This window comes from Stegodyphus dumicola, chromosome 7 (assembly GCF_044657685.1).
Source record: "Stegodyphus dumicola isolate Sdum_Otavi_A_Nest chromosome 7, ASM4465768v1".
NCBI lineage: Eukaryota > Metazoa > Arthropoda > Arachnida > Araneae > Eresidae > Stegodyphus > Stegodyphus dumicola.
In genome coordinates, this window is record NC_140774.1 from 96,607,507 (window position 1) to 96,630,679 (window position 23,173).

Here is a 23,173-nt window from a genome sequence, read left to right on the forward strand (position 1 = left end):
TTTATTTCTAGAGTGTAACAGTAAATATTTCTACTCGCAAGTGATTTTAAAGTACTTGACATTAAATTCTTAAAAATTTCTAACTGCATTATGATAAAATGAATGACTCCCTATGAATTGGAGATTCAACGCCTGTGAGATTTACTACAAATATTTGAAAGCGATGAAGATTGCATTTAGGAAACTGAAGATGAAACTAGGAATATTTTCTACACTGTTTTGGTTTTGATAAGATAAAACATTAATTCCTAATGTTCCTAAAAAAAGGAAAAACTGTTCTTATGCTTATATAACGATTATATAACATTATATAATGATCACACTATAGATGATACTATTGGAGAAAATAAAACGTCAGGAATTATATGTTTTTATAATATGACTAAAGGAGCAGTGGATATGGGGGATGAAATGTCAGCCAATTATTCAATTGCCAGAATAACCAGGAGGTGGCCAATGGTAATTTTCTTTCCTGCACTGAAGGTTGCTGTAATAAATGCTTGAATTATATTACATTCAACCGCTAATCCACCAACCAGAAACAGAAGTCTGTTATTGAAGGACTTAGCATTACAATTAATGAAAAAAAGTATTGAATAAAGAATCAGAGATTAATACTTTACCAAGAAACTGACGTACTGCATGCAAAACAAAAGCAGAACTTTTGATGAAGAATTAAAACGAATACATGAAATTGGAAATAACTAAGTATGAAAAATGTGATAAATTGCCCTCGTGCCAAGGAGAGAAGAACGTGAATGCAATGTTTAAAATGTGAAAACATTCTGTGCCAAGAACACATGAATGTATTTCATTCAAAGTGTGAAGAAATAAAATAAGCATTGTGTATTAGAGATGCAATGAAACTTAGAGGCATGATGTTTACTTTTTTTTTAATCTTAACTCTAAGATTATTTTTAAAATTAAGTTTTTGAAACCCAATTATTATTCACATATTTATAATACACGAGAACAAGAAAAACAGCTTTAAAACTAAATAAAACTATTTTTATCGTATTTTAAATATTGGGGTATGTGATACCCCATGCGCTCACTCTAGTAACTTTTCTTGGTGCAACTTCCGCCGGGTTAAGATGGTCTGCAGCTGTCATTGTCTGTTCTACCAACGCTAAGGGTCCCAGAGCTGGCCATGAAAATATCCCCTAAAGCATAATACCGCCACCACTAACCTGTGCATGGCGTGCTATACAGGCAGAGAGTGCAACTGTTAACTTGGAAGACAGTGTATCTTGACACTACTATCAATGCGATGAATGAGAACGATTCATCTGACCAGACAACTGTCTTCCACTTATCCATAGTCCAGTCTTGATATACCTGGGCTCACCGTAGGTGTGGTTCACAATGGCGCTTAGTAAACAGAGGCACACGAGTGGGACATCTGCTACACACTCCCATATCCAACAGTGTCTGCAGAACTGTGTGTTCTTAAACATTTGCACTTAGACTGCATTGTATTAGGCTGTCAACCAAGTCATTGTCTGGTGTCCAATTTGCTGTACCAAGCAATGATCAAGCATTCTTTGATGACATGTTGAGATCCAACATCTTGGCATCTACTGCTGGTTTCACAGTCATTTATCCATTTTGCTTAATGTAGTGAAATATATGGTAGTATATGTAGTAAAAATAATTACGGCACCATATGTGGTGAAAATATTAATTGAGAAAAGCTATAAGTAGTGAAAATATTTGTAGCAGTAAAAATATTTATATATTTTAATTCCTTATGTAATTATCAGCGAAGAAATTATAACAATGATTAAGAGTACATCACGTTGTTTCCGCAATAACCCGAATGACAGGGATAAAATATGTGACCCACAGAGGATAGCAAAATAAAGTACTTACCCCAGAGTATGACAACTGTATGTTACCAAATCAATTATATTTTATTCTTCATCTTTGATATTGAAATAAGCATTAATATAAATAATTTTGTCAGTCAGACAGACGAATGAATTTGAACATCAAGCACGAGTGATGCGCATCACTAGAGTTAACATTGCACTGAGAATAAAGTCAATCTTTCTCGATCCGCTCGAAACAAAGTCTTGGTGTAAAAGAAACAATCAAAATTTGATGGCAATCATTAAGCATACTTGATCAATCCTGGTATTTCTGCATTTTCTTCTTTAAATCAGGAAGTTTCAGATCTCACAAACACGTGTGCGCGAAGAGTTCTGGAAAGGAGGAAGAAGCTCAAAAAAATTATTTTCTGCAATGATGTACAGGAAACAGGAGTAATTATTTTCTTGAATCTTCATGTAAAAATCTCACTAAAAGGATTTTCATCTATGGCAGACAGCATCGAAGGAACAGCAAAGCGAAGCAGGAAAATGGCACATCATATTGGCCAGGGAGAGGACAGACCGAAGCCCGTCCTACACCCTCGAACGCCAGCAGCCGAAGAAGAAAAAAAACCGGTCCAACAACTGCCACCAAGGGCTTGGACGATACGATGACGATTCTTGAAACGATATCGTCTGAAGGTAGATGCCGGCTTGCTAGCACACTTAAATACTAACAATAGCAGATTATGAACAACATACCAGCCATGCAGTTTCGAAAATACTCATTCAGTCTTTGGGCCATTACAATCTGCCCTCTATCAAATTCATTTGGATCAACAGCCTTTCCCAACACTCGCAAAAGAAAGTGCAAGAATGATTCTTTATCTTCTCCAGCAGCAGTTAAATACCATTCCCACTTAATCTCATGCCCTTCACATCATCCAGGTAAGTTCTTTGAAAAATGTGGGGCTGGTCATAATATTTTGTCTCCTCAGTATATAATAATAATAATACTCAGTTGTTGCTTTTTAAGAACATTTTTAATACTCATTAAAGTGACTAACAAGCTTCTTCAATCATAAAAGTGAAGCAACAGCCTGTGTTAGGTGTAAAATTTTAACATAGAAACTTTATCGATTTCGAGGGCGATTTTTTGGTGATGAAGTCTCTCTTCATCAGGAGCACAGAAATCTGGAACTGAAAATTAAGATATGAACATATTTATACCCTAAGGAAGTTGAGAGAGATGGTAGTGTAGCATCATCTATTAGTAGAAATAATAATGAAAATTGAAAAATTAAGATAATAGAGATTTAAAAGCGTTAGGTAAAACCGGTTTAAAATCATTAACTAAACACAGTAATTTTTTGTGAACGTGAAAAGCTTCAAGAAAATCTAATTCTCTAATGGAAGAAGCTTTCTGTATAATTGTTGCAGACCCAAAGTCGAAATTGTGATTACATTTCCAACTATGATTAGCAACCGAAGACTTTTAAATTTCATCTTTTTGGACATAAGATTCGTATACCTTAATGCTCTTTTGGTTCGGTCAATATATCTCACTGACAAGATATGCTATAAATTCCCCAAGAACTGAAGTCAGAAATAGTATCTTTAAGAACTGAACCATGGATTTTATTGATAGGCGAGAAAATGACTTGAAAATTGAACTTGGAGAATTAGAGAATTCTTGCAATTATTTAATTGACAGAAGGATGAAAGGGAAGCACGGCTAGGTTATTAACATTATTTCTAAAAAACATAATATTAAAAGGCTACACCTAACACAGGTTGTTGCTTTACTTTTATGATTTATTTGAGGTGTGTTTCTTTTCTGTCTTCTTCAAGTTGCTCTGTTTTATATCCCTTCCAGCAGTCAGAATAGATCATTGATCCATCTTGCCCAAGTTGAATAATTATCCCCATTAGTATACTAGCATCTGTGTTTGACTTGAATGACAAAGCTCTCCCATCTCCCAGCAGATTCCTTCAAAAATCCATTGGATGAACAAACTGCCATCAATTTCAACTATTTTATTAGAGCTGCCTTATTTGCCCACTGAATCTTTGTATCAGATGTAGGAAACATTTCCCCACATGTAATATTAAGCTGTTTGTCACACCATTTGACAGATGTCAGCCCAAGAGTACAAATCTAATAGCAGTGACCGATGATATTCTGGAACTACTAAACCAATTTCCAACACAAAAGCCTCTTTTTATATATATATATACAATTATATATATATATACACAATTTTTAACATATATATATATATATACAATTTTTAACAATTGCTCCTGCAAATAGTTTCGCCATTAACATATAATTTCCTGTTAAGCTATTTTTGCATACTCATTTGTCAGGTAAAAGACATCTTTTTTGAAAAAATTATATAGCATCCACCACTGTATTTATTAATTAAAAACTTATATTCACAAAAAAGGGAGGATTATTTTTATAAGAACTGATTCTAATTCAATAAAATCTTATCAAAAATGAAACACAATACTAAAATAAGATCATATGGCGAGATATCTCTGTTTATTAGAGATTCAATCTCAGGGGCCGCTATCGCAAGGAAGTACCAATATTTTTATCTTGTACATGCCAGTGTGTCATCATTTGGAGGAATTAGACATTCTTCTTTCAAATTTAACCTGCCTATCCTTGAAAACTCATTTTTTCATCTTACTTTTATTATGGCTTGATATTTAACTAAAATATAACAATTGGTTTCAATCAGTGGATGAAATTAAAAACAAACTAAGCAATTTAAAAGCAAAAAACACTTTTCTGTATGTTTTTATGAATTACTAGCTGTATCCCACAATTACACTAACTGCACTCTTTTAAAATCATATTCCCTCCATCTCATAACAATAGTAGCAGATGAATATTTAAACAGGAATAACTGGCTAATGCAAGTTATGTCGTAGGGTAAAATTGCAAAGCCTTCAATTAAAATCACCGTTCCATGAAATCTGTCATTTGTTTTGATACTTCTGCCAGTTTTTAGATTACCCCAATTATTATGAAGTTTAACTATGTTTTTAATTTCATCCACTGATTGAAACCAATTGTTATATTTTAGTTAAATATCAAGCCATAATAAAAGTAAGATGAAAAAATGAGTTTTCAAGGAAAGATAGAGTTGCAATTGTCCAGTTCTTAATGTATCAAAAGAAAAATGATAAGTTGCAGAAAGATGAAATTCTGTTAGCTATAAAATAATTTAAGTGCAACAGAATGATTGTATCAAGAATTTGGAAAAATGCTCCCAAAAATAATCTTCAAAGCGAAGCTTACACTAATGTCAATTCTTTGAAAAAACAAAACTCTTAGCAGAAGAAGCACCAAAGAAGCAGTAAGCAAAGTCTTTGGTAACATTCCTCTCAAAATATTGCATAATACATTTTTGTCATATACTAGAAGCAATGAAGAACAATGGCTTTAATAATTTTAAGTTCACATATACAGGGAAAGCAAAGTTTCACAGCTATGGGATTCCACCTAAGAGTTCAAAAATGAGTAATGAAATTAATGAAAAATCCAGAAACTGTCTGAACATGCAAATATGAGTAATATTTAAATTTATTGTTTAGCTTAATCTAGCTTTTTGAATGTTGTGTTCTATATGTTGAAACTCTCGGCATTGAAGCTCTTGCCAAATGATTCACATCATGTGATTTGCACATGTGTGTTACCACGGAACCAGAACTTTTATTTTATACAACTTGTAATGGACATAAGAATGATGTAACCCATAACTTTTCTTTTGTGTGCTGTGTATATAATTAGTTAGTAATCTGTGTATTGAAGTCAAAATATGTTTGTGTATATAATTAGTTGGTAATCTGTGAAGTCAAAATATGTTATTATAGAAGTGCCTTCCCCCCTTTTGTGCAATAAGTCTGTTGCTTTCAGTTAAAAAAATAATCCTGGTTTCTTTGGATTAAAAAATCCTTTGAAAAGGTAAGATTTTTACATTTATTCTTGATATCTTGGTGACCACGAACCTATATTTTTAACACTATATTTATGCTTATGCAACTTATTATGGGACAAATTAAATTCATCAACCACTGCTATTTTTATGACACAGAAGGAGTAATATTTTTTTCTTTTTAATAGCTTTAGACTGTTGACCATGCAAACAGCTATAGGCCTGTTACTTTAAAATAGGTATTTCAAGGCCTGTCACAATATAAACTTTACAAATACAGTACAAAGTCTGTAATCCGAAATGATCTATAATTCAGACCTCAAAGTCACAAACTTACTTTATCGTATGCTTTATGCATGCACGTTAATGCACGTTTACGCATACACATGCACATTGGGAAGATACATATTCTTAGCTCCAGATACGTAAAAACAGTTTGGTATAATTTATGGCCAGCTACCACATTTCATTATGAGAACGATGAAGATGATAGCTGTGAATTTGAAGGTTTTCGGACAATGCAAACTAAAGGCAAAATTTTCCAGTTATTGGATTTTGCAAAGAAATGTGGAGAAGTGGTAATAAATGAAGATGATATAACGGAAGTTTTTCATTGCGACAATGCCCCAATCATCAATCAATTAACGGACGGTGAAATCCGTAGTATAGTTCCAAATCCAGAAAATACCGCTTCCGATAGTGAAGAAAGTGACAAAGAGGTTATTGAAAACAAAATAATTTTGATTGACAGGTTAGTCAGTATTCTTGACACAGCAATTACAGTACTTGAACAGTGGAACTTTGTAACTGAACAAGAAATTATGTCTGTTTATAGAATTAAAGAGAAAACACAAAAAAAAAAACGAAGCAACTTAAACAACTTACATTGAAAGAAATGTTTAATAAAGTAAATAAATAAATATTAAGCTTTTTTTATAAATTTTGATACCCTTTACATTATAATTGCTCTTTATTTCATAAATTATGGTTTCATATTTTTAATTGTATAATTTTTGCATGCCATCTTACCAGATTTAAATTGATGATCTATAATCCGGAAAAACCCTTAATCCGGAATCGTCGAAGTCCCGACGAGTTCGGATTACGGACTTTGTACTGTATTTCAAAATGAATGCATATATAAGTGATAAAAATACACATACCAAATCAAAACAAAGATTTGTGAAAGATACTGGCAATAATATAACATATACTTTGTCCTGGTAATAAAATTTCACCCAAGCACTGTTAGAATTTAAATTATTTGTGGGTAAGGAAATGACATAGTCCAGGTTGAACAGTCAAATATATTGGGAATATTTTGGTTACATGAAAACAAGCAACCACAGCAATGCATACCAGATAAGGACAACGCAACAACAACACTACTGCTGCCAATTAACATTAAGTAAATATTGCAATTGGCACGCATATCTTATTATTTTTTGGAACTACTCTGATATGCGCCCTCAAGTCGCCAAATTTCTCGCCAAATAATTTTGGCGAGAAACTTCACGCTGCCATATTACTATCTAAATTTTTTGTCTACATTTTGAACTTTTAACCTAAAATGTCTCCAAAAACCCGTTTTTCGCACATGCAAAAATTACGTTTTGAACACACAATTTAGCTAAAAATTCAAAACAAAAACAAAAAATTTAGATAGCAAAAACGTAAAGTTTCTAACCAAAAATATTTGACAAGAATCCATGTACACAGCGACATGTTTTAACTTAAAAAAACATCTACGAATTGCACAATGTAGGCAACGAACGAATCTACAAACTATGCACACCTCGCTTTAATGAATTAACATAACAACAATAAATTTCAAAGAATACCATGTACACAGCATCCTGTTTAAACTTTTAAAAAATTCTACGAATTGCACAATTTAGGCAAGGAAGGAATCTACGATCTATGCACTTCTCGCTTTAATAAAATAACATAACAACAATAAATTTCAAATAATACCATGTACACAGCGTTCTGTTTTAACTTAAAAAAAATTCTACGAATTGCACAATTTAGGCAAGGAAGGAATCTACGATCTACGCACTCCTCACTTTAATAAAATAACATAACAACAATAAATTTCAAATAATACCACGTACACAGCGTTCTGTTTCAACTTAAACATCTACGAATTGTACAATCTAGACACTAAACAACAAAATAAACTAAAGTAAATTTCAAACAATTTAAAAAAACAACAATAACGACAGAAATTCATACTAAAGAACCAATGAACATAACATTCTACAAAATAAGAACAAGGATAAAATAAAATGCACTTACCATGAATTAATGCGTTTTCGAATAGCAGAAATATAAATTTCATACCGCCTTTAACATGCTGCCACGTAATCACTATCGTATTTACACGACAGCCAGACACACTATCCAGAAAATTTATACTATGGTTCACAAATAAATAAAATCACAAATCCCTACTTCTATCATGTACTGCTATTAAAAATAATCTCCCAGACCCTCTTTCCACACTTCCAAATACCCACTACCCCTCAACAGGATAGCCACAATCATATTTCCTTTTGCCGAACTTCAATTCAACAACTACCATTTTATCTTTCCCTCCCATCTTCTCAGACACAGAGGCGAACCAACGAGCTCCAGCAAAAGATTTTTCAATGTCAACAGGGTTGCCATAGAACACGCAATAGCACCAAAAACCAGCACAGAACACATATCGCCACATTTGGTGAAATTTAGGCGTATATTAGAGTTGTACATATTTTTTTAACACACCCCCTTGCCAATCACACTATCTGTAAGATATTTACATACTTCCATAAAAAATTAATCACGCTGTGGTTGTACACACTTACAAAAAACAATGTAGCTGCTATTACATGCTTAAGCACTATTGAATTCTACTTATGAATTGTATCATTAAATGAACACATATTAAGTTATACTAGGAAACACAATGTTTACATAGAAATAATTAAGAAAAATTAGGATCTAGGCTTCTTTCTGGAGTTTTAAGTCAAGTTTCTACATAGTTACAACCATAATGGTTTATGTTTAGTCACAAACTTCGAAGGAGATCATTTTTACGTGCAAGTCCTGGCATAGTTCATGACACGTAAAAGTTTTTCCGAGGTCTGCTTAATTAGGAGATCAGCGAGATTGTCACTGGATGGCAAATGATCAAATGCAATCACTTTTTCTTTCACTAGGTCTATCAGAAAATGAAATTTAATATTGATGTGCTTACTTCTTTCAGAAGTAACATGGTTCTTGACTAGGAATATTGCTCCCTGGTTGTCGACTAGCACTTTTTGAGGTGAAACAGCTAATTCATTGCAGATTTCTTCCATTAAATTTTTAATCCATAGGATTTCCTTGGCAGTGTGACACATTGCCACATACTTTGCTTCTGTCAACGATAAAGCTGTTGCGGGTTGCTTCTTGCTCGACCATGAGATTGGAGCACCTGCGAGTAGCATTATATAACCACTATAAGATTTACGGTCAGTTCTGTCACCTCCCCAGTCGGCATTTGAGTAGACTTGAAGTGGCTCACCTGTCTTCTGGAATCTCAATTTTCTGTGTTGTGTTTCCTTTAGGTATCTTAGAATGTGCTTCACACCTCTCCGGTGTTCTTCAGTGGGTTTTTCATTAAATTGGCTCATGTAGGTGGAAGAATAAGCCATGTCTGGACGAGTACCACAAGTTAGATAAAAGAGACTTCCTATAGCTTGTCTGTAAGGAATTTCCTTGCTGTTTTCTTTGATTTCATCCCACTGCTGTTCATCTAAATTCTTATATTTTATGCTGGGGTCCAATGGCATGGATGCACATTTTGCTTCAGTAATTTTAAATATTTCTAGGATCTCTGACACATAAACGATCTGATCTAGTGTGTATGATCCGTTTTCTTCTTTGCATATTTGCATGGATAAGATCTGGCTTGCAGGACATAGGTCTTCTTGATGCTTTCCTTGAACTCATTTATCTCTGTCATGTTTCCAACTATCAGGAGTTGGGCTATCCTAAAGGAGTTATGGGCTACAAAAACACATTCTGTAGCTTTAGGATCAAGCTTGCTTCCTCTTGAATGTGAGTGAACATGGCTCCAGGCTCTGCATCTGAAAACTCTAAGTGGTCCGAGTGAGGTGGTCTGTTTCACTTCTAGATCCCGACCACCTTTCCTCTGGAATATTGCCATCAATTGCCATAGATGGGCGCTTTTTGTGGAGATAGGCCGCAGTGGCCAATGCTTCAGCCCAAAACCTGTGATCTGCTCCGGACTCTATAAGTAAGCATCTTGTCGTGTTTATCAATGTTTGGTTCAGTCTTTCTATCAGAGCATTTTGTTGGGGTGTGTCAGATACAGTTCGTTGTCTTTGAATCCCATGCGCAGCGAGGTACTTGTCAAACTTTTCACTTATATATTCCCTACCTTTGTCATTTCTCAGGAATTTGATTTTTCTGTTTTGGAGATTTTCTACCGTGCAACAGTACTCTTCAAATTTTTCCAGTACTTCACTTTTGGCTTTCATAGAGAATGCCGTGGTATAGTGAGAAAATTCATTCGCGAAAGTCACAAAGTAATTTGAGCCTCCAAAGGAAGGGGGAGAAATTTTACCAACATCTGAATGTATAACTTCTAGGATGTCTTTAGCTTTTGTACTAGTGGCCTTTGGAAATTTCTTCTTTTTCATTTTCCCCTGGATACAGACTTGGAAAGGTGCATTTACTAATACTGTTGATTTCAGGTTTCTGCCAATGGGGATAATATTTTTTGTTGTATAAGAGTGTGGATGACCAAGTCTACGATGCAACAAGTCAGCACTTTTAGTTTTTGTAACGTAGGCAGTTGTCATCTTTTCTTCGATTATGTACAGTCTTCCTTTTTCTCACCAGATAGGAGAGTGTCTACATCCTTCAGCAAATTCTACTTTTAAGTCTATTTCGTCAATTCTACCAATGGATAAGATTTCCTCCTAGTTCTGGAACATATAGGACATTTTCAATAGTGACTTTTTTTCTCCATCTTCTTCTGCAACAGAAAATAAAATATTTCCAATTCCAGTGACCTTTATTCTTTCTGAATTAGCAACTTCAACTTCAGATGTGTACTTCTTATGGTCTGAGAATTTTCTATTATCAGAGGTCATGTGTTCTGTAGCTCCACTGTCTAAAATCCACAGATTACTTTTCCTTGATTTTTCTTCGTTTGCCAGAAATGCAATGTTTGTCTTGAGGTCCACTGCAGTTTTGGCACTGTTTTGGTTCTGATTTGGCTTCTTCACAATTTTTAGAGATGTGCCCCCATTGGCCACAGCTGAAGCATTTAATATTTCTTCTTCATTTAGCCTTTTAGCTGCATACTTCTTCACGGGTTTTCCAAATGCAGGCTTCTTCTGTCTGAAGGCAAAACTTTTAGTGTGAAGAGCTTGTTCTTCATATACACTTTGGCTGAACTCTAATTTCTAACTATACGTTTCTCTTCTACAAGTAGCCTTGGTTTCAAAATCGTAGTTGTCAGGTTTGTTTCGTCTTTTCCCAAACTTAGGATGAGCGATTCATAACTTCTAGGTAGTCCTAATAACATCACTAGGGCCACTTCTCTATCTGTAAATGCATATCCACCATTAGCTAATTTTCTATGCAAGTCCATTGATCTTCCTAGGTAGGATTGGACAGACTCATTTGGTTTCATATTTATGTTAAAGAATTCTCTCATAAGTTGCAGTAAGTGTCACATTCTTGCCACTAGGTGGCGGGCATCTCTTCCTTTACTTTTTGCTGTAATTAAGTTCCGAGAAGCAGTAGAGATTGGAACCGCTCAGAGGAGCGTAAAGACTCAGAACTAAAAATGTACTGTCTTAAAATAGTTATCACCTACCTTGTAAATAGTGTATATTAGCTTTTTATTTCAATAAATAATTAAAAGACAAGATGGCTTGTTAGCAGTAATAGAAACTCTTACTGAAAACGTGATTATTAGAAGCCTGGCGTCGAGAACACTGAAGATGCAGCAGGTAAGGAATTTTACATTAATTTTATTGTAAATAGAAGAACCTGATGCAACATTTTTTATGGCGCCCGAACAGGGACGCCAGGTTTTTTGAAAAGTTCTAATAAAGTGAATTCAAAAGCTGAATATTAAAATTGAAGATTTTAATACTTGTTCTTGAAGTATTCAGCAAAAGAATAATTTTGTTTTCTAAGTAAGAGTTAAATATTTGTTTTTCATGAGACGTATATTTTTTGTGTAAATGTTTGAATCTAAGAAAGACAATGGCTGAAGTAGATAAATTAAAAAAGAAAAGAAGTATCGTATCTTAAGAACTGGCGTTACAAAACTATTTAAGAAAATCGAAAGTGAATTAAATAAATCTGAAGGTAGTATTAATGAGCTCGAAGAATTGTTAGAACAGCTTAATGCTAAAACCGAAACGCTATCTAATGCCGATGTGGAAGTTGAACCAATTCTGAGTGTAGATGAATTCAAAAATGAATTCGAAATTACAGAACAATATCGCGAGAAGATAACGTTATGGAAATTCAGGCTTAAGAAACGGATTAAGGAACTTAATCATGACTTAAATGCACCGAACACACAGCAAAATATAAAAGATACACCTAATGTTAAATTACCAAAACTTTCGATTCCCGTATTTTATGGGAACAGTAGTCAATGGCTTACTTTTTGGAATAGTTTTGAGTCCTCAATACATAATAACAAATCATTGAACAAAGTAGACAAATTTAATTACCTGAAAGCATATTTAGGAGGAACAGCTGCTAGCTGCGTTCAAGGATTTCCGTTATCGCCAAAACATTATGATTCAGCAATTCAAATCTTACACGACCGTTTTGGAAGGAGAGACATTCTTATTAATGCGCACATGAATAATTTGCTGAATATTGAATCGTTAAAAAATGCGAATGACATAAAAACATTTCGTAACTTGTATGATAAAGTACAAACGCAGATTAGATGTCTCGAAGCGTTAGATGTTGTATCGGAATCTTACAGCGCTTTGCTGTGTCCGATGATTTTGAAGTTATTGCCTTCAGAATTAACGCTTGAATTTCATAGAACACAAAATGTTGGCACCGATTATAACATAAAAGATTTAATGTCATTTTTACACGCAGAACTTTCATCCCGCGAACGCACAAGGTCAACGCTTTCGCAACAGCAAAAAGTATCCGATCGGCGACAGTCTTCTTCCCCCCCTGCAACGAAAAGCGCATATGGTCTCTCAAATAGACGTAATAAACCAAAGATTCCGACCGCTACAGATTTGTTTACAAAATCCGAATGCAGAGAAGAAAATATGAACTGCATCTTCTGTAATCAATTTCACAAGACTTATGACTGTAGTTTCGTTTCCGGCTTATCATTACAAGAAAAAAGGGACATTTTAAAAAGAAAATGTGCTTGCTATAAATGCCTAAAATTACACCATTTGGCTCAAAACTACAGAACAAAAATAACTTGTTCTATTTGTAAAAAACAACATGCAACTATTATGTGTAATAAACAAAATCCTTCTGTCGAGGTTTCGGAAATTAAAAAAGACGAACAGATAGAAAATAAAGTACTTTCAAATCAAGCAGGATGTTCAGAAGTATATTTGCAAACTTTAATTGTTCGCATATATGGAAGAGGGAATAACCAATTTGTTCGAGCGATAATTGACACCGGAAGTCAAAACTCATACATAAGCAGGTATGCAGCAGAAAGGTTACAATTAAGAAGCTTAGGTGAACAAAGTGTAACCCACGGACTTTTCGGTGGCATAGAAGTTTCGGAAAAACATAAACGTTATAGAATAAAATTGGGTAGCGTAGATAAACGGTATAATTGCGAAATCAATGTATTGGATGAAAGAAAAATATGTTCTTCGGTCCCTAAAATCAAAAATATACACTGGATTGGGGAACTTAGAAGAAGAGGAATTTACGTCAGTGATGTTTTTGAAAATGGAAATTGCAGATTATTCCAGGAGAACCCCCAAGAGATTCATTTGTTGTTAGGGGCAGATGTTGCTGCAAATTTATTTACAGGTAAAATCGAAGTTCTTCCTTGGGGAAGATTAGTTGCTGTAAGTACAAGACTTGGGTGGACAGTCATGGGGAAAGCGAACACTGACAATTATGAAATAGAAAATTCCTTTTCCACGCTTTCGTTATCTTTACATATTTCTGATGCCACGCTGTCAGAACTGTGGAGGCTTGATGTTATCGGAATAACAGATCCAGTTACAAAAAAGGCTAGAGAGGAAAGGGATTTGCAAGCAAAATTGCAATTCGAAAATTCTGTATCTCTAAACGAAGAAGGGCGTTATGAAGTCGCACTTCCGTGGGCGGAGAATCATGTACCACTCTCCACCCACAAGGATTTAGCGTTGAAACGTCTACAATCTACCACCCAGAAACTTTTATCTCAAAATTTATTTTCTTCATACAATGCAGTTTTTAATGACTGGTGTAACTTAGGAGTGATCGAAGAAGTTAAAGAAAATATTGCGGTTGACTATGGACATTATTTACCGCATAGACCGGTGATCAAAGAAAATAGCTCAACACCAATTCGACCGGTGTTTGATGCGTCTGCGAGGAAACAATCGTCTCCTTCTCTAAATCAGTGTTTGGAGTGTGGACCAAATTTGATAGAACTAATTCCATCTCTTTTGTTGAGATTTCGGGAAGGCAAGTTTGCTGCTATAGCAGACATTGAAAAGGCTTTCTTACAGATCAGTGTAAGGCCTCAAGATAGAGACTGGCTTCGGTTTTTCTGGTGGAATGATGTGGAAGAAAGGAAAACGAAAATATTTCGTCATACTAGGGTAGTATTTGGGGTTAAGAGTAGTCCTTTCCTTTTGGCAGCTGTTATAGAATTCCATCTACAAAAGTACATGAAAAATTCTTCATATGATACGGAGATAATAGCTAAACTCTTGCGTAGCTTCTACGTAGATAACGTTGTTGCCAGTTTTGACAAAGAATCCGAGATGATCCAGTTTATAGAAAAATCTCGAGAAATAATGTATGAAGAAAAGTTTAATCTTCGAGGTTGGTTACATAACGGAGATAACTTGAAACATGAAACTATTTCACCCGTATTGGGTGTGTTATGGAACTCTCAGAAAGATAATTTAACTTTGAATCTGAATTGGCTAGAATATTTTGAAATGGGCATAATAACGAAGAGAACAATTCTCGCTGTAACACACAAAATATTTGATCCTATTGGTATTGTGAATCCTGTTCTCTTGTATCCTAAAATATTGTTGCAGAACCTATGGAAAACAGGAATTTCTTGGGATACTGAAGTTGACGAGAGTACAAAACAAAATTTTGTGAATTGGTATAAAAGCCTTTTTCTCTTAAAAGAAATATCCCTCCTACGTTGGATACATTCCAGCAAGGACAATAGGAAGTTCTGCAGCATTCACACATTCTGTGATGCCAGTAGTAATGCGTATGCTGCTGCAGTTTTCTTGAGAACTGTGACGAATTCTGGAGTTGAAGTTCATCTGTTGGCATCGAAGTCTAGAGTAGCTCCCGTAAAATCTATTACGATCCCTCGTCTGGAATTGATAGCTGCCACGATAGGTGCCACACTATGCTCTTCTGTTTTAAATGGTTTGCAATGGCAAAATATGGAAACGCATTTTTGGACGGATTCTACAACAGTTTTGACATGGATTCAAAGGGAAGAGATTGTCTGGGTTGTCTTTGTGGAAAACAGAGTCAGGGAGATTAGGAAACTGACGGATCCAAAAACGTGGAAACATATTGCTGGAACAAAAAATCCAGCTGACCTCCCATCAAGAGGTTGCACCGCTAAACAACTTTTAGTAGTTAGATGGTGGGAGGGCCCCGACTGGCTGAAGAAAAATCAGGAAGAATGGCCTAGACAAAGGGAAATACCGGATATGGAAATAGTAAATTCAGAAAAAAGGAAATCAGTCATTTCTGCACTAAATATGCAAAGGGTAGAACATTTTTTTGAGAAATATTCATCTTACCATAAAATGTTAAGAATAACTGCTTGGATATGCAGATTTATCAACAACTGCAGAAGACCAGATTCTAAACAATCAGGAGAACTCACGGTCCCTGAAATAGAAACTGTAGAAAAGAAAATATGCAAGATAATACAAATAGAAGCATTTGGCAAAGAACTTAAAGTTAGCAACCTTTGTACCTTTTTTGACTCAGATGGCCTTATTCGGTTAAAGACCAAGATTACTAGAAGAGTGGAAGAAGAAAATTTTCTCTGTCCAATTGTATTGCCCTCAAATTATGACTTAGTTCATAGGTTAATTTTAGATTACCATTTGCGACTATCCCACGCTGGTGTGCAATTCGTACTAGCCAATATTCGACAGAAATTCTGGGTCCTGAGAGGAAGAAAAACAGTACGTAAAGTTCTTATGAAGTGTGTTCGCTGTAGTAGATATAGCGCAAAGAATATAGAGACTGTTCCAGCACCTCTTCCTGAAGATCGAGTTAGAGATGCTCTGGTGTTTGAAGTGACCGGAGTCGATGTAGCCGGTTTTCTTTATTTACGAAAAGGAAAAAAGGCATGGATCTTGCTCTTTACTTGCGCGGTCTATCGCGCGATACATCTTGAACTGATAGAAAGTTTATCAACAAATGCGTTCATCTTGGGATTAAGGAGATTTATTGCCAGAAGAGGTCGTCCAAATATTATTTACAGCGACAATGGTACTAATTTCGTTGGAACTGAAAATCTGTTAAGATCGATAGATTGGAAAGAAATAGAATGTCATTCAACTAGTATGAGAATACAGTGGAAGTTTAATCCCCCAACTGCTTCATGGTGGGGTGGTTGGTGAGAGAGGTTGGTACAAACAGTGAAGAAGATGTTGAGAAATGTTCTCGGCAAGTCCTGTGTCTCTTATGAGGAAATGTTGACTATACTTTGTGATATCGAATCAGTAATCAACTCAAGACCCCTTACGTACCTTTCAGAAGATCCAAATGATCTTACGGCACTAACTCCTTCAATGTTTCTACAAAATGTGCACGACATCGGAGTACCAGACTTAGACTACCTGGATACCATCAATCTGACAAAAAGATACAAGTTCTTGCAGAACGTAAGAGAACATTTTCGCAAAAGATTTCGTGATGAATATTTAGCTATCCTAGTGCAAAAACCATCTAAACGATCTACTCGGACTATCAACAAAAATGACTTGGTGTTTGTCGGCAGCGACAACAAGAAGAGAATAGATTGGCCAATAGGTCGTGTTGTAGAACTATATCCTGGGAAAGACAACGAAGTACGTGTTGTCAAAGTGAAAACTGCAACGGGTGAACTCCTAAGACCTGTGAAACGTATTTATCCTCTCGAACTTGATAGACCTAACTTGTTTAGTGACTTCACCATGAACAGAAAAAACTCTGCCGATAAGTGTGACAGTGATATGAACTATCAAACTAGATATGGACGTAAAACTGTAAAACCTATTACATATTTTTAAATTGCTATACTAATTTTTGTTTCTTTTCAGTATTTTAGAAATTTAATTGTCCTAACAGTAGTCAATTGGAACATGTTATCTGGATGTGGTAGGAATGTAATGCAGAAAATGTTTAGATGTGTAATCCTTCTTTGTAAGTATTAATTTTAGAGCATTAGTTACTTTTCATATTTGTGAAAGTTGAATTTTTGTTTGATTATTGATAAATTTTGTTTTGATTTTCCCATTTTATCGAGGTAAAATCAAAAGGTGGGAGGATGTCACATTCTTGCCACTAGGTGGCGGGCATCTCTTCCTTTACTTTTTGCTGTAATTAAGTTCCGAGAAGCAGTCGAGATTGGAACCGCTTTGAGGAGCGTAAAGACTCAGAGTTAAAAATGTACTGTCTTAAAATAATTATCACTTACCTTGTAAATAGTGTATATTAGCATTTTCTTTGAATAAATAATTAAAAGACAAGATGGCCTGCTAATTGTAATAGAAACTCTTACTGGAAAACGTGATTATTAGAAGCCTGGTGTTGAGAACACTGAAGATGCAGCAGGTAAGGAATTTTACATTAATTTTATTGTAAATAGAAGAACCTGATGCAACAGTAAGTGAAGCAAACCAAATTTTGTGTGCATTTCTTTTAAACAGTTCCAGGCGTCTCTGGCTCTAACACAATCTTCGATATCATCTAGAAATGTATCTTCAACTAGAATAGAGGAATAATAGGGTAAGAGCTTCATCATTCTTTTTCCTGTCTGCTTCATTCATTTCAATTCTATATCCGGGTTCCACTGCTTCCCAACATCTCTTCCACACCAGCGTGCCACGCGAACGGATACACCATGTGTGATAATTGTCGCCATTTAGTTTCGGCATTTTATAATCTTCAGATGTCATTCTTCAAGTACATATAGAGCTAAATTCACCATAAAAAAATTATTTATTTCGTTTAGCGATCTTCAATCCTGGATCCTTATGGCATTTATTTTGAGAGCGTCGGGCTGATAACGTGTTAGAATTTAAATTATTTGTGGGTAAAGAAATGACATAGTCCAGGTTGAACAATCAAATTATTGGGAATATTTTGAACAAGCAACCACAGCAATGCATACCAGATAAGGATAAGACGACAACAACACTATTGTTGCCAATTAACATTAAGTAAATATTGTGATTGGCACACATATCTTATTTTTTTTAACAAGCATAACTGCAAATAAATATAAATTGCACATTTTTTGGCCCAAAACTATTTAGAAAATCACCTCAATAATATATATTGACTTCCTAAATGATTAACACATACTTTCCCATATTATAAAGGAAAATTCTGGTTAACCTTCTACACATTTATATAATTGGAAAATGCTCGATCTTAAAATACAGTGTACTTCCTGCAACTGCATTTTTTACTTTAACAATTCCGTATACTGTTACCTGTGATTACTTCTGCCCATTAAATGCTTTTAAATTTAACATGAAGCATACAGTTTTAACGGATGCTTTTGCATAGCACAAATCTCTCTCCCTTCTTTATTTATTTTTTATTTTTTAATACATATTTACAGGCGACATATATTTCAAACTCTATTATTAGTACATTGGAATCTAGATAATTGTTTTAGATGTAATACTTACTTTTACAGCTTGAATATCTTTGAATTTTAATTTCGATTCGGGCAGGAAACGTCTAGCCCGAATGAACATGTGTTGCAAAACATCAGATGATCGACATCTCCTTTTAGGATTTACATCCAACATCTTCCCTACTAAATCCTGTAACAGTTATATTAATATGAAATTAAAAAATATTAAACAACAATGACTCGGTTCACAAAAACAGTTTTATAATAATCTTTAAACAATCATCACAAAGCTGCATTATAATTGCTAACAATCAGTCATTCATGTATCACATGCCACACAAGCTGAAAATGTTATTCATAAAAATTTTTCCAAAAATGAGTCTCCATATAAAAATAAGTTTTGGGAAGGTGTGTATTAACACAAGAAAAAATATTTTATTTTAAAACTGGCAATTTATAGCTTTTTAGAAGCCCATACACTGGAAAAAATTGAAGAAATATAATATTTGATATTTATTATGATCATTGTAATTTTTTAAACTGTTGCATACCGCATGCAATAATACTGTTAGAAATTTAAAAACCTTATAATATGCATCAATTACATGAAGAAATAAAATGTTATAAAAAATTTCACATATTTGATTAAAAAATGCTTTTTGATAGAATGTATAGATTGTTAGTCAACAAATCATTAAGTAATTTACATAGAAACCATTATTAGAAAGTTTCAGATTTAATCAACTTCATTAGAAGCTTAAAAGGCCCCACTCAAAGATATATAATTTATATATAGTTAAAATCAGACTAATGTTAAACAAGTATTCCAGAAATGAAACAGATGAAAGCAATTAATGGAAGAATGTTGCATGAAGTAAAATTATTCAAAAATATGAAAACGACTAAAAGAACACTCTAAATAAAAAAATTTTAAATTGTATACTTTTTTCCAAAAGATTCAATATCATGAGCATTCTATTTTTCCCTTTAATTTGTTTATTGTTTGGAAAGTAGAGTTGCCAACTCTCCCGATTTAAGCGGGAGACTCCCGCTTTTCGACCGCTCTCCCGCCAACCCGATTTACGATATATTTCTCCCGACTTTTTCTTATTCTTAAAATTTCTCACGACTTTTATGAAACTTGGCTTAATACTTTGTTATATGAATAAAAACAAAGTGCTTTTGGATGTCTGAAAGCAATTGAATTATTCTACATTATATCTAAAACAAAACCTTGCTAATCAGATAGCTTCTGCTTTGTGAGTGACAGCATTATACGTATCCAGAAACGTCGTTCTCCAGTTCTCCAATGGGCTTCGAGCTCCACTGCGTGTCAGCTGGCATATATTAGCCAATGAGGACAAAGTAAGTTGTTATTTGGACGTGCTTTAGTTATTTCTTTCATTTTGTGCAGAGTTGTGCGAGTACACGTGCCTTAGGGAAATAGTTTTAGAAATTATCATCTTTTGCTACGTCTGCGAGAAAGTGAAATACTCGTGTACGTTTCAAAAATCGTACACAGTTGACTTTCATTCCATTATTTCCTCAAAGAAATGTAATAAATTTGCAATGTGTACCACCCGTCGTTGCGATTTTTCGATTTCACATGGTGGAAGGGCGGATGTTCTCAAACATGTAGGTACGCAAAAACACAAGGATAACATGAGTTGTTTTTAAAAAAACGGAAAATTAAATTTTTCTTCGGAAACAAAGGACCAAAAAGTTATTAATGCAGAATGTCTGTTCTCTGCCTTTTTACTGGAGCACATCCTGCCACTGAATGCATCGGATCACGCTGCAGCTTTATTTAGAAAAATGTTTCCCGATAGTGAAATCGCTAAAAAATACTCAAGGTCCAAGAATCAAAACAGGATCAATTGTTAAAGAAATGGGTTTGAAAAATAAATCTTCAGTTATTGATAGCATTAAAACAGCTCCTTTCTGCCTCTCTACGGATGGAAGTAATAATACCGATTCAAAACTGTATCCAATTGTTTCTTTTTTTTGATCTAGAGTCTTCAGAAATTGAGTGCAGTTTACTTTATGTTCCTACTTTAGAAGGACATTTGACAGGCTTTAATATAGCACAGCTAATTATTAAAACTTTAAAAGAAAATGCAGGCCCTCTGGATAATTGCTTAGCACTTGGTGCCGATAATGCACCAGTATTGGTAGGCTTGGAAGACTGGTGTTGCAGGCATCTTAAGAAAAGGAAAATTCAGATTATGAGGTGCACCTGTCACCTCTTAAATTTAGCAGCTGAAAAAGGGGCGGCTTCTTTACCCATAAATGTGGATGAACACATCGTTGATATTTATTATTATCTTGAAAGGAGTTCTAAAAGGAAGGAAAAATTGAAACAATCCATCCAAGTCTTCATTCAAGTTTTCTAATTGTAACAGCTGCATAACAGCTGTTTACAATTAGAAAACTTGGATGAAGTTATAAAATCAGCTAGGATTGACACCCAGTGGAGTTTAATTGGAAAAGTGAAAGGTGCTGATGGAACTGTAAAATATAGTGAACTGTCTAGAATTGTGTTACCATCTTGACAGTTCCCTATAGTAATGCAGAGTGTGAGAGGATTCTCAGTGTTGCAAAAACGAGGACTAAATTTAGATCTAATATTAGTGATGACACATTCGAAAAACTTTTATTAGCGAAAACAGGCCTACGTGGCAATTGCTGTGAACAAAATTATGAAGTTTTTTTCTTAAAGAAAGCAAAATTTGCCACTGTTTATAACATTTGTACGAAAACTAAAGTGTCTTTTTTTTTTTTCCTTAAACGATGCAAGTAATAAAAATGTTTTTTATGTGTAAGGTATTTTTTTGTTGCTTGCATTTAAGAATTAGTTACTATTTAAAGTTAATTCATTATTAAAAACTATATTTTTATCATTTAAAAAGTCTTTTTAACATTGTGAAAAATCTCCTGATTTCTTAAAAAAATCTCCTGATTTTTGAGTGTCATAGGTTGGCAAGTATGGGAAAGAATTACTAAAATGACTAAACTTGTGTTCGACTATTGATAAAACAAATCAAGTTAATGTAAATCAGAAAACAGATCAACTTAAGTTACTGTTTCAAAGAATTGTAGATGTGATTCTCTTTTTAGCATGTAAAAATATTCCACTTTGAGGAACACATGAAATAACAGGAACCCCTTAATAATGGAAATTTTTTAAGTTTAATAAAATTGTTAAGTAAATACACTTTTCTGCATTAATTGACCATATAGCCAGAATAAAAAAATCGAAAAATAGAACTGTGCATCATTTAGCACATATATCACAAGAATAAATTATTTCTGCATTAAGAAATGAAACAAAACTAAAGACAAAACAAAATTAAAGACACTATAAAAGCAGCAACATACAGGGCCGGACAAAGGGCGATTGGGCTTAATCGGATCCTGCATTTGAAAGAGCCCTGAGTTACCATTAAAATGAACAAAAAGTAATTTCGAAATTTAAAGCGAATTACTTTTGATGATAATGGATAAATTATGAATTATTCAAATAATTAAAAATATATTAATTTTAAGTTTGCATTACTGGATGAGATTTATTAATGTGCTTATTAATATATAATATATACTTTATAATATAGAAAACCGATACCCGTAAAAGTTCATATCAAATGTATTGAATTTAATCGGGATAGTCCTATATTAGAGATATTTTGCACTACGTACGTAAACTACTTTCGTACCTAAACTACTATGCAGGTATATGCATGCGCAACTAATTGCACAACCGTACCAGCCAGTGGTGGATGTATAGCTAGTATCAAATATCAATTGTGTCTTGCATTTGTAGTTCGCTATTCTTCTAATCATTATAATTACTAGAGTTGTATTTTGTGACTACAATTACTAAGTGTTGAATAAGGTAAGTACTAATTATATTACATAATCTTTATTAAAAAACAATTATTTCTAAAATTAAAAATTTAATTATATTATGTGATTAAAAATGGATACCTAACCTATAATTTTATCATTAGATGTCGAATCCACTGAAACAAGAAAGAGAGGTGGGAAGAAAATATAAAAGTGGTAGTCTAAAAAAGAAATTAAGAGCAAAATTAAGGAAATTAAGTATCACTGGTTTTTTGGTACGATTGACTGTTCCAAGTCAATTATGTTAGCAAGGAACTTCAAAGTAAATCTGTAGACGTATCCATTGCACTTTGTTCATTTGAAAAACTTTTAAAATGGTTAAGCAACTACAGAAATACTGGATTCGAACAAGTTTTAGTTCAGGCAAAAACTCTTGCAGAAGATTTGGAAGTATCAACAGAATTTTGAAATAAAAGGCTTCAGAAAAG

The 23,173-nt window shown here is 34.0% G+C and overlaps 1 protein-coding gene across 1 annotated transcript in view; it reads right to left on the reverse strand.

Moving 5' to 3' along the window:
• LOC118201720 (ribosomal protein S6 kinase 2 alpha-like) overlaps positions 1 to 23,173 on the reverse strand; it is a 151,731-nt gene that overhangs the window by 20,202 nt on the left and 108,356 nt on the right. The window contains exon 18 of the mRNA XM_085820615.1: positions 18,895 to 19,032. Within this exon, the coding sequence (XP_085676741.1) occupies positions 18,895 to 19,032 (138 nt within the window). The remainder of the gene's footprint in view (positions 1 to 18,894; positions 19,033 to 23,173) is intronic.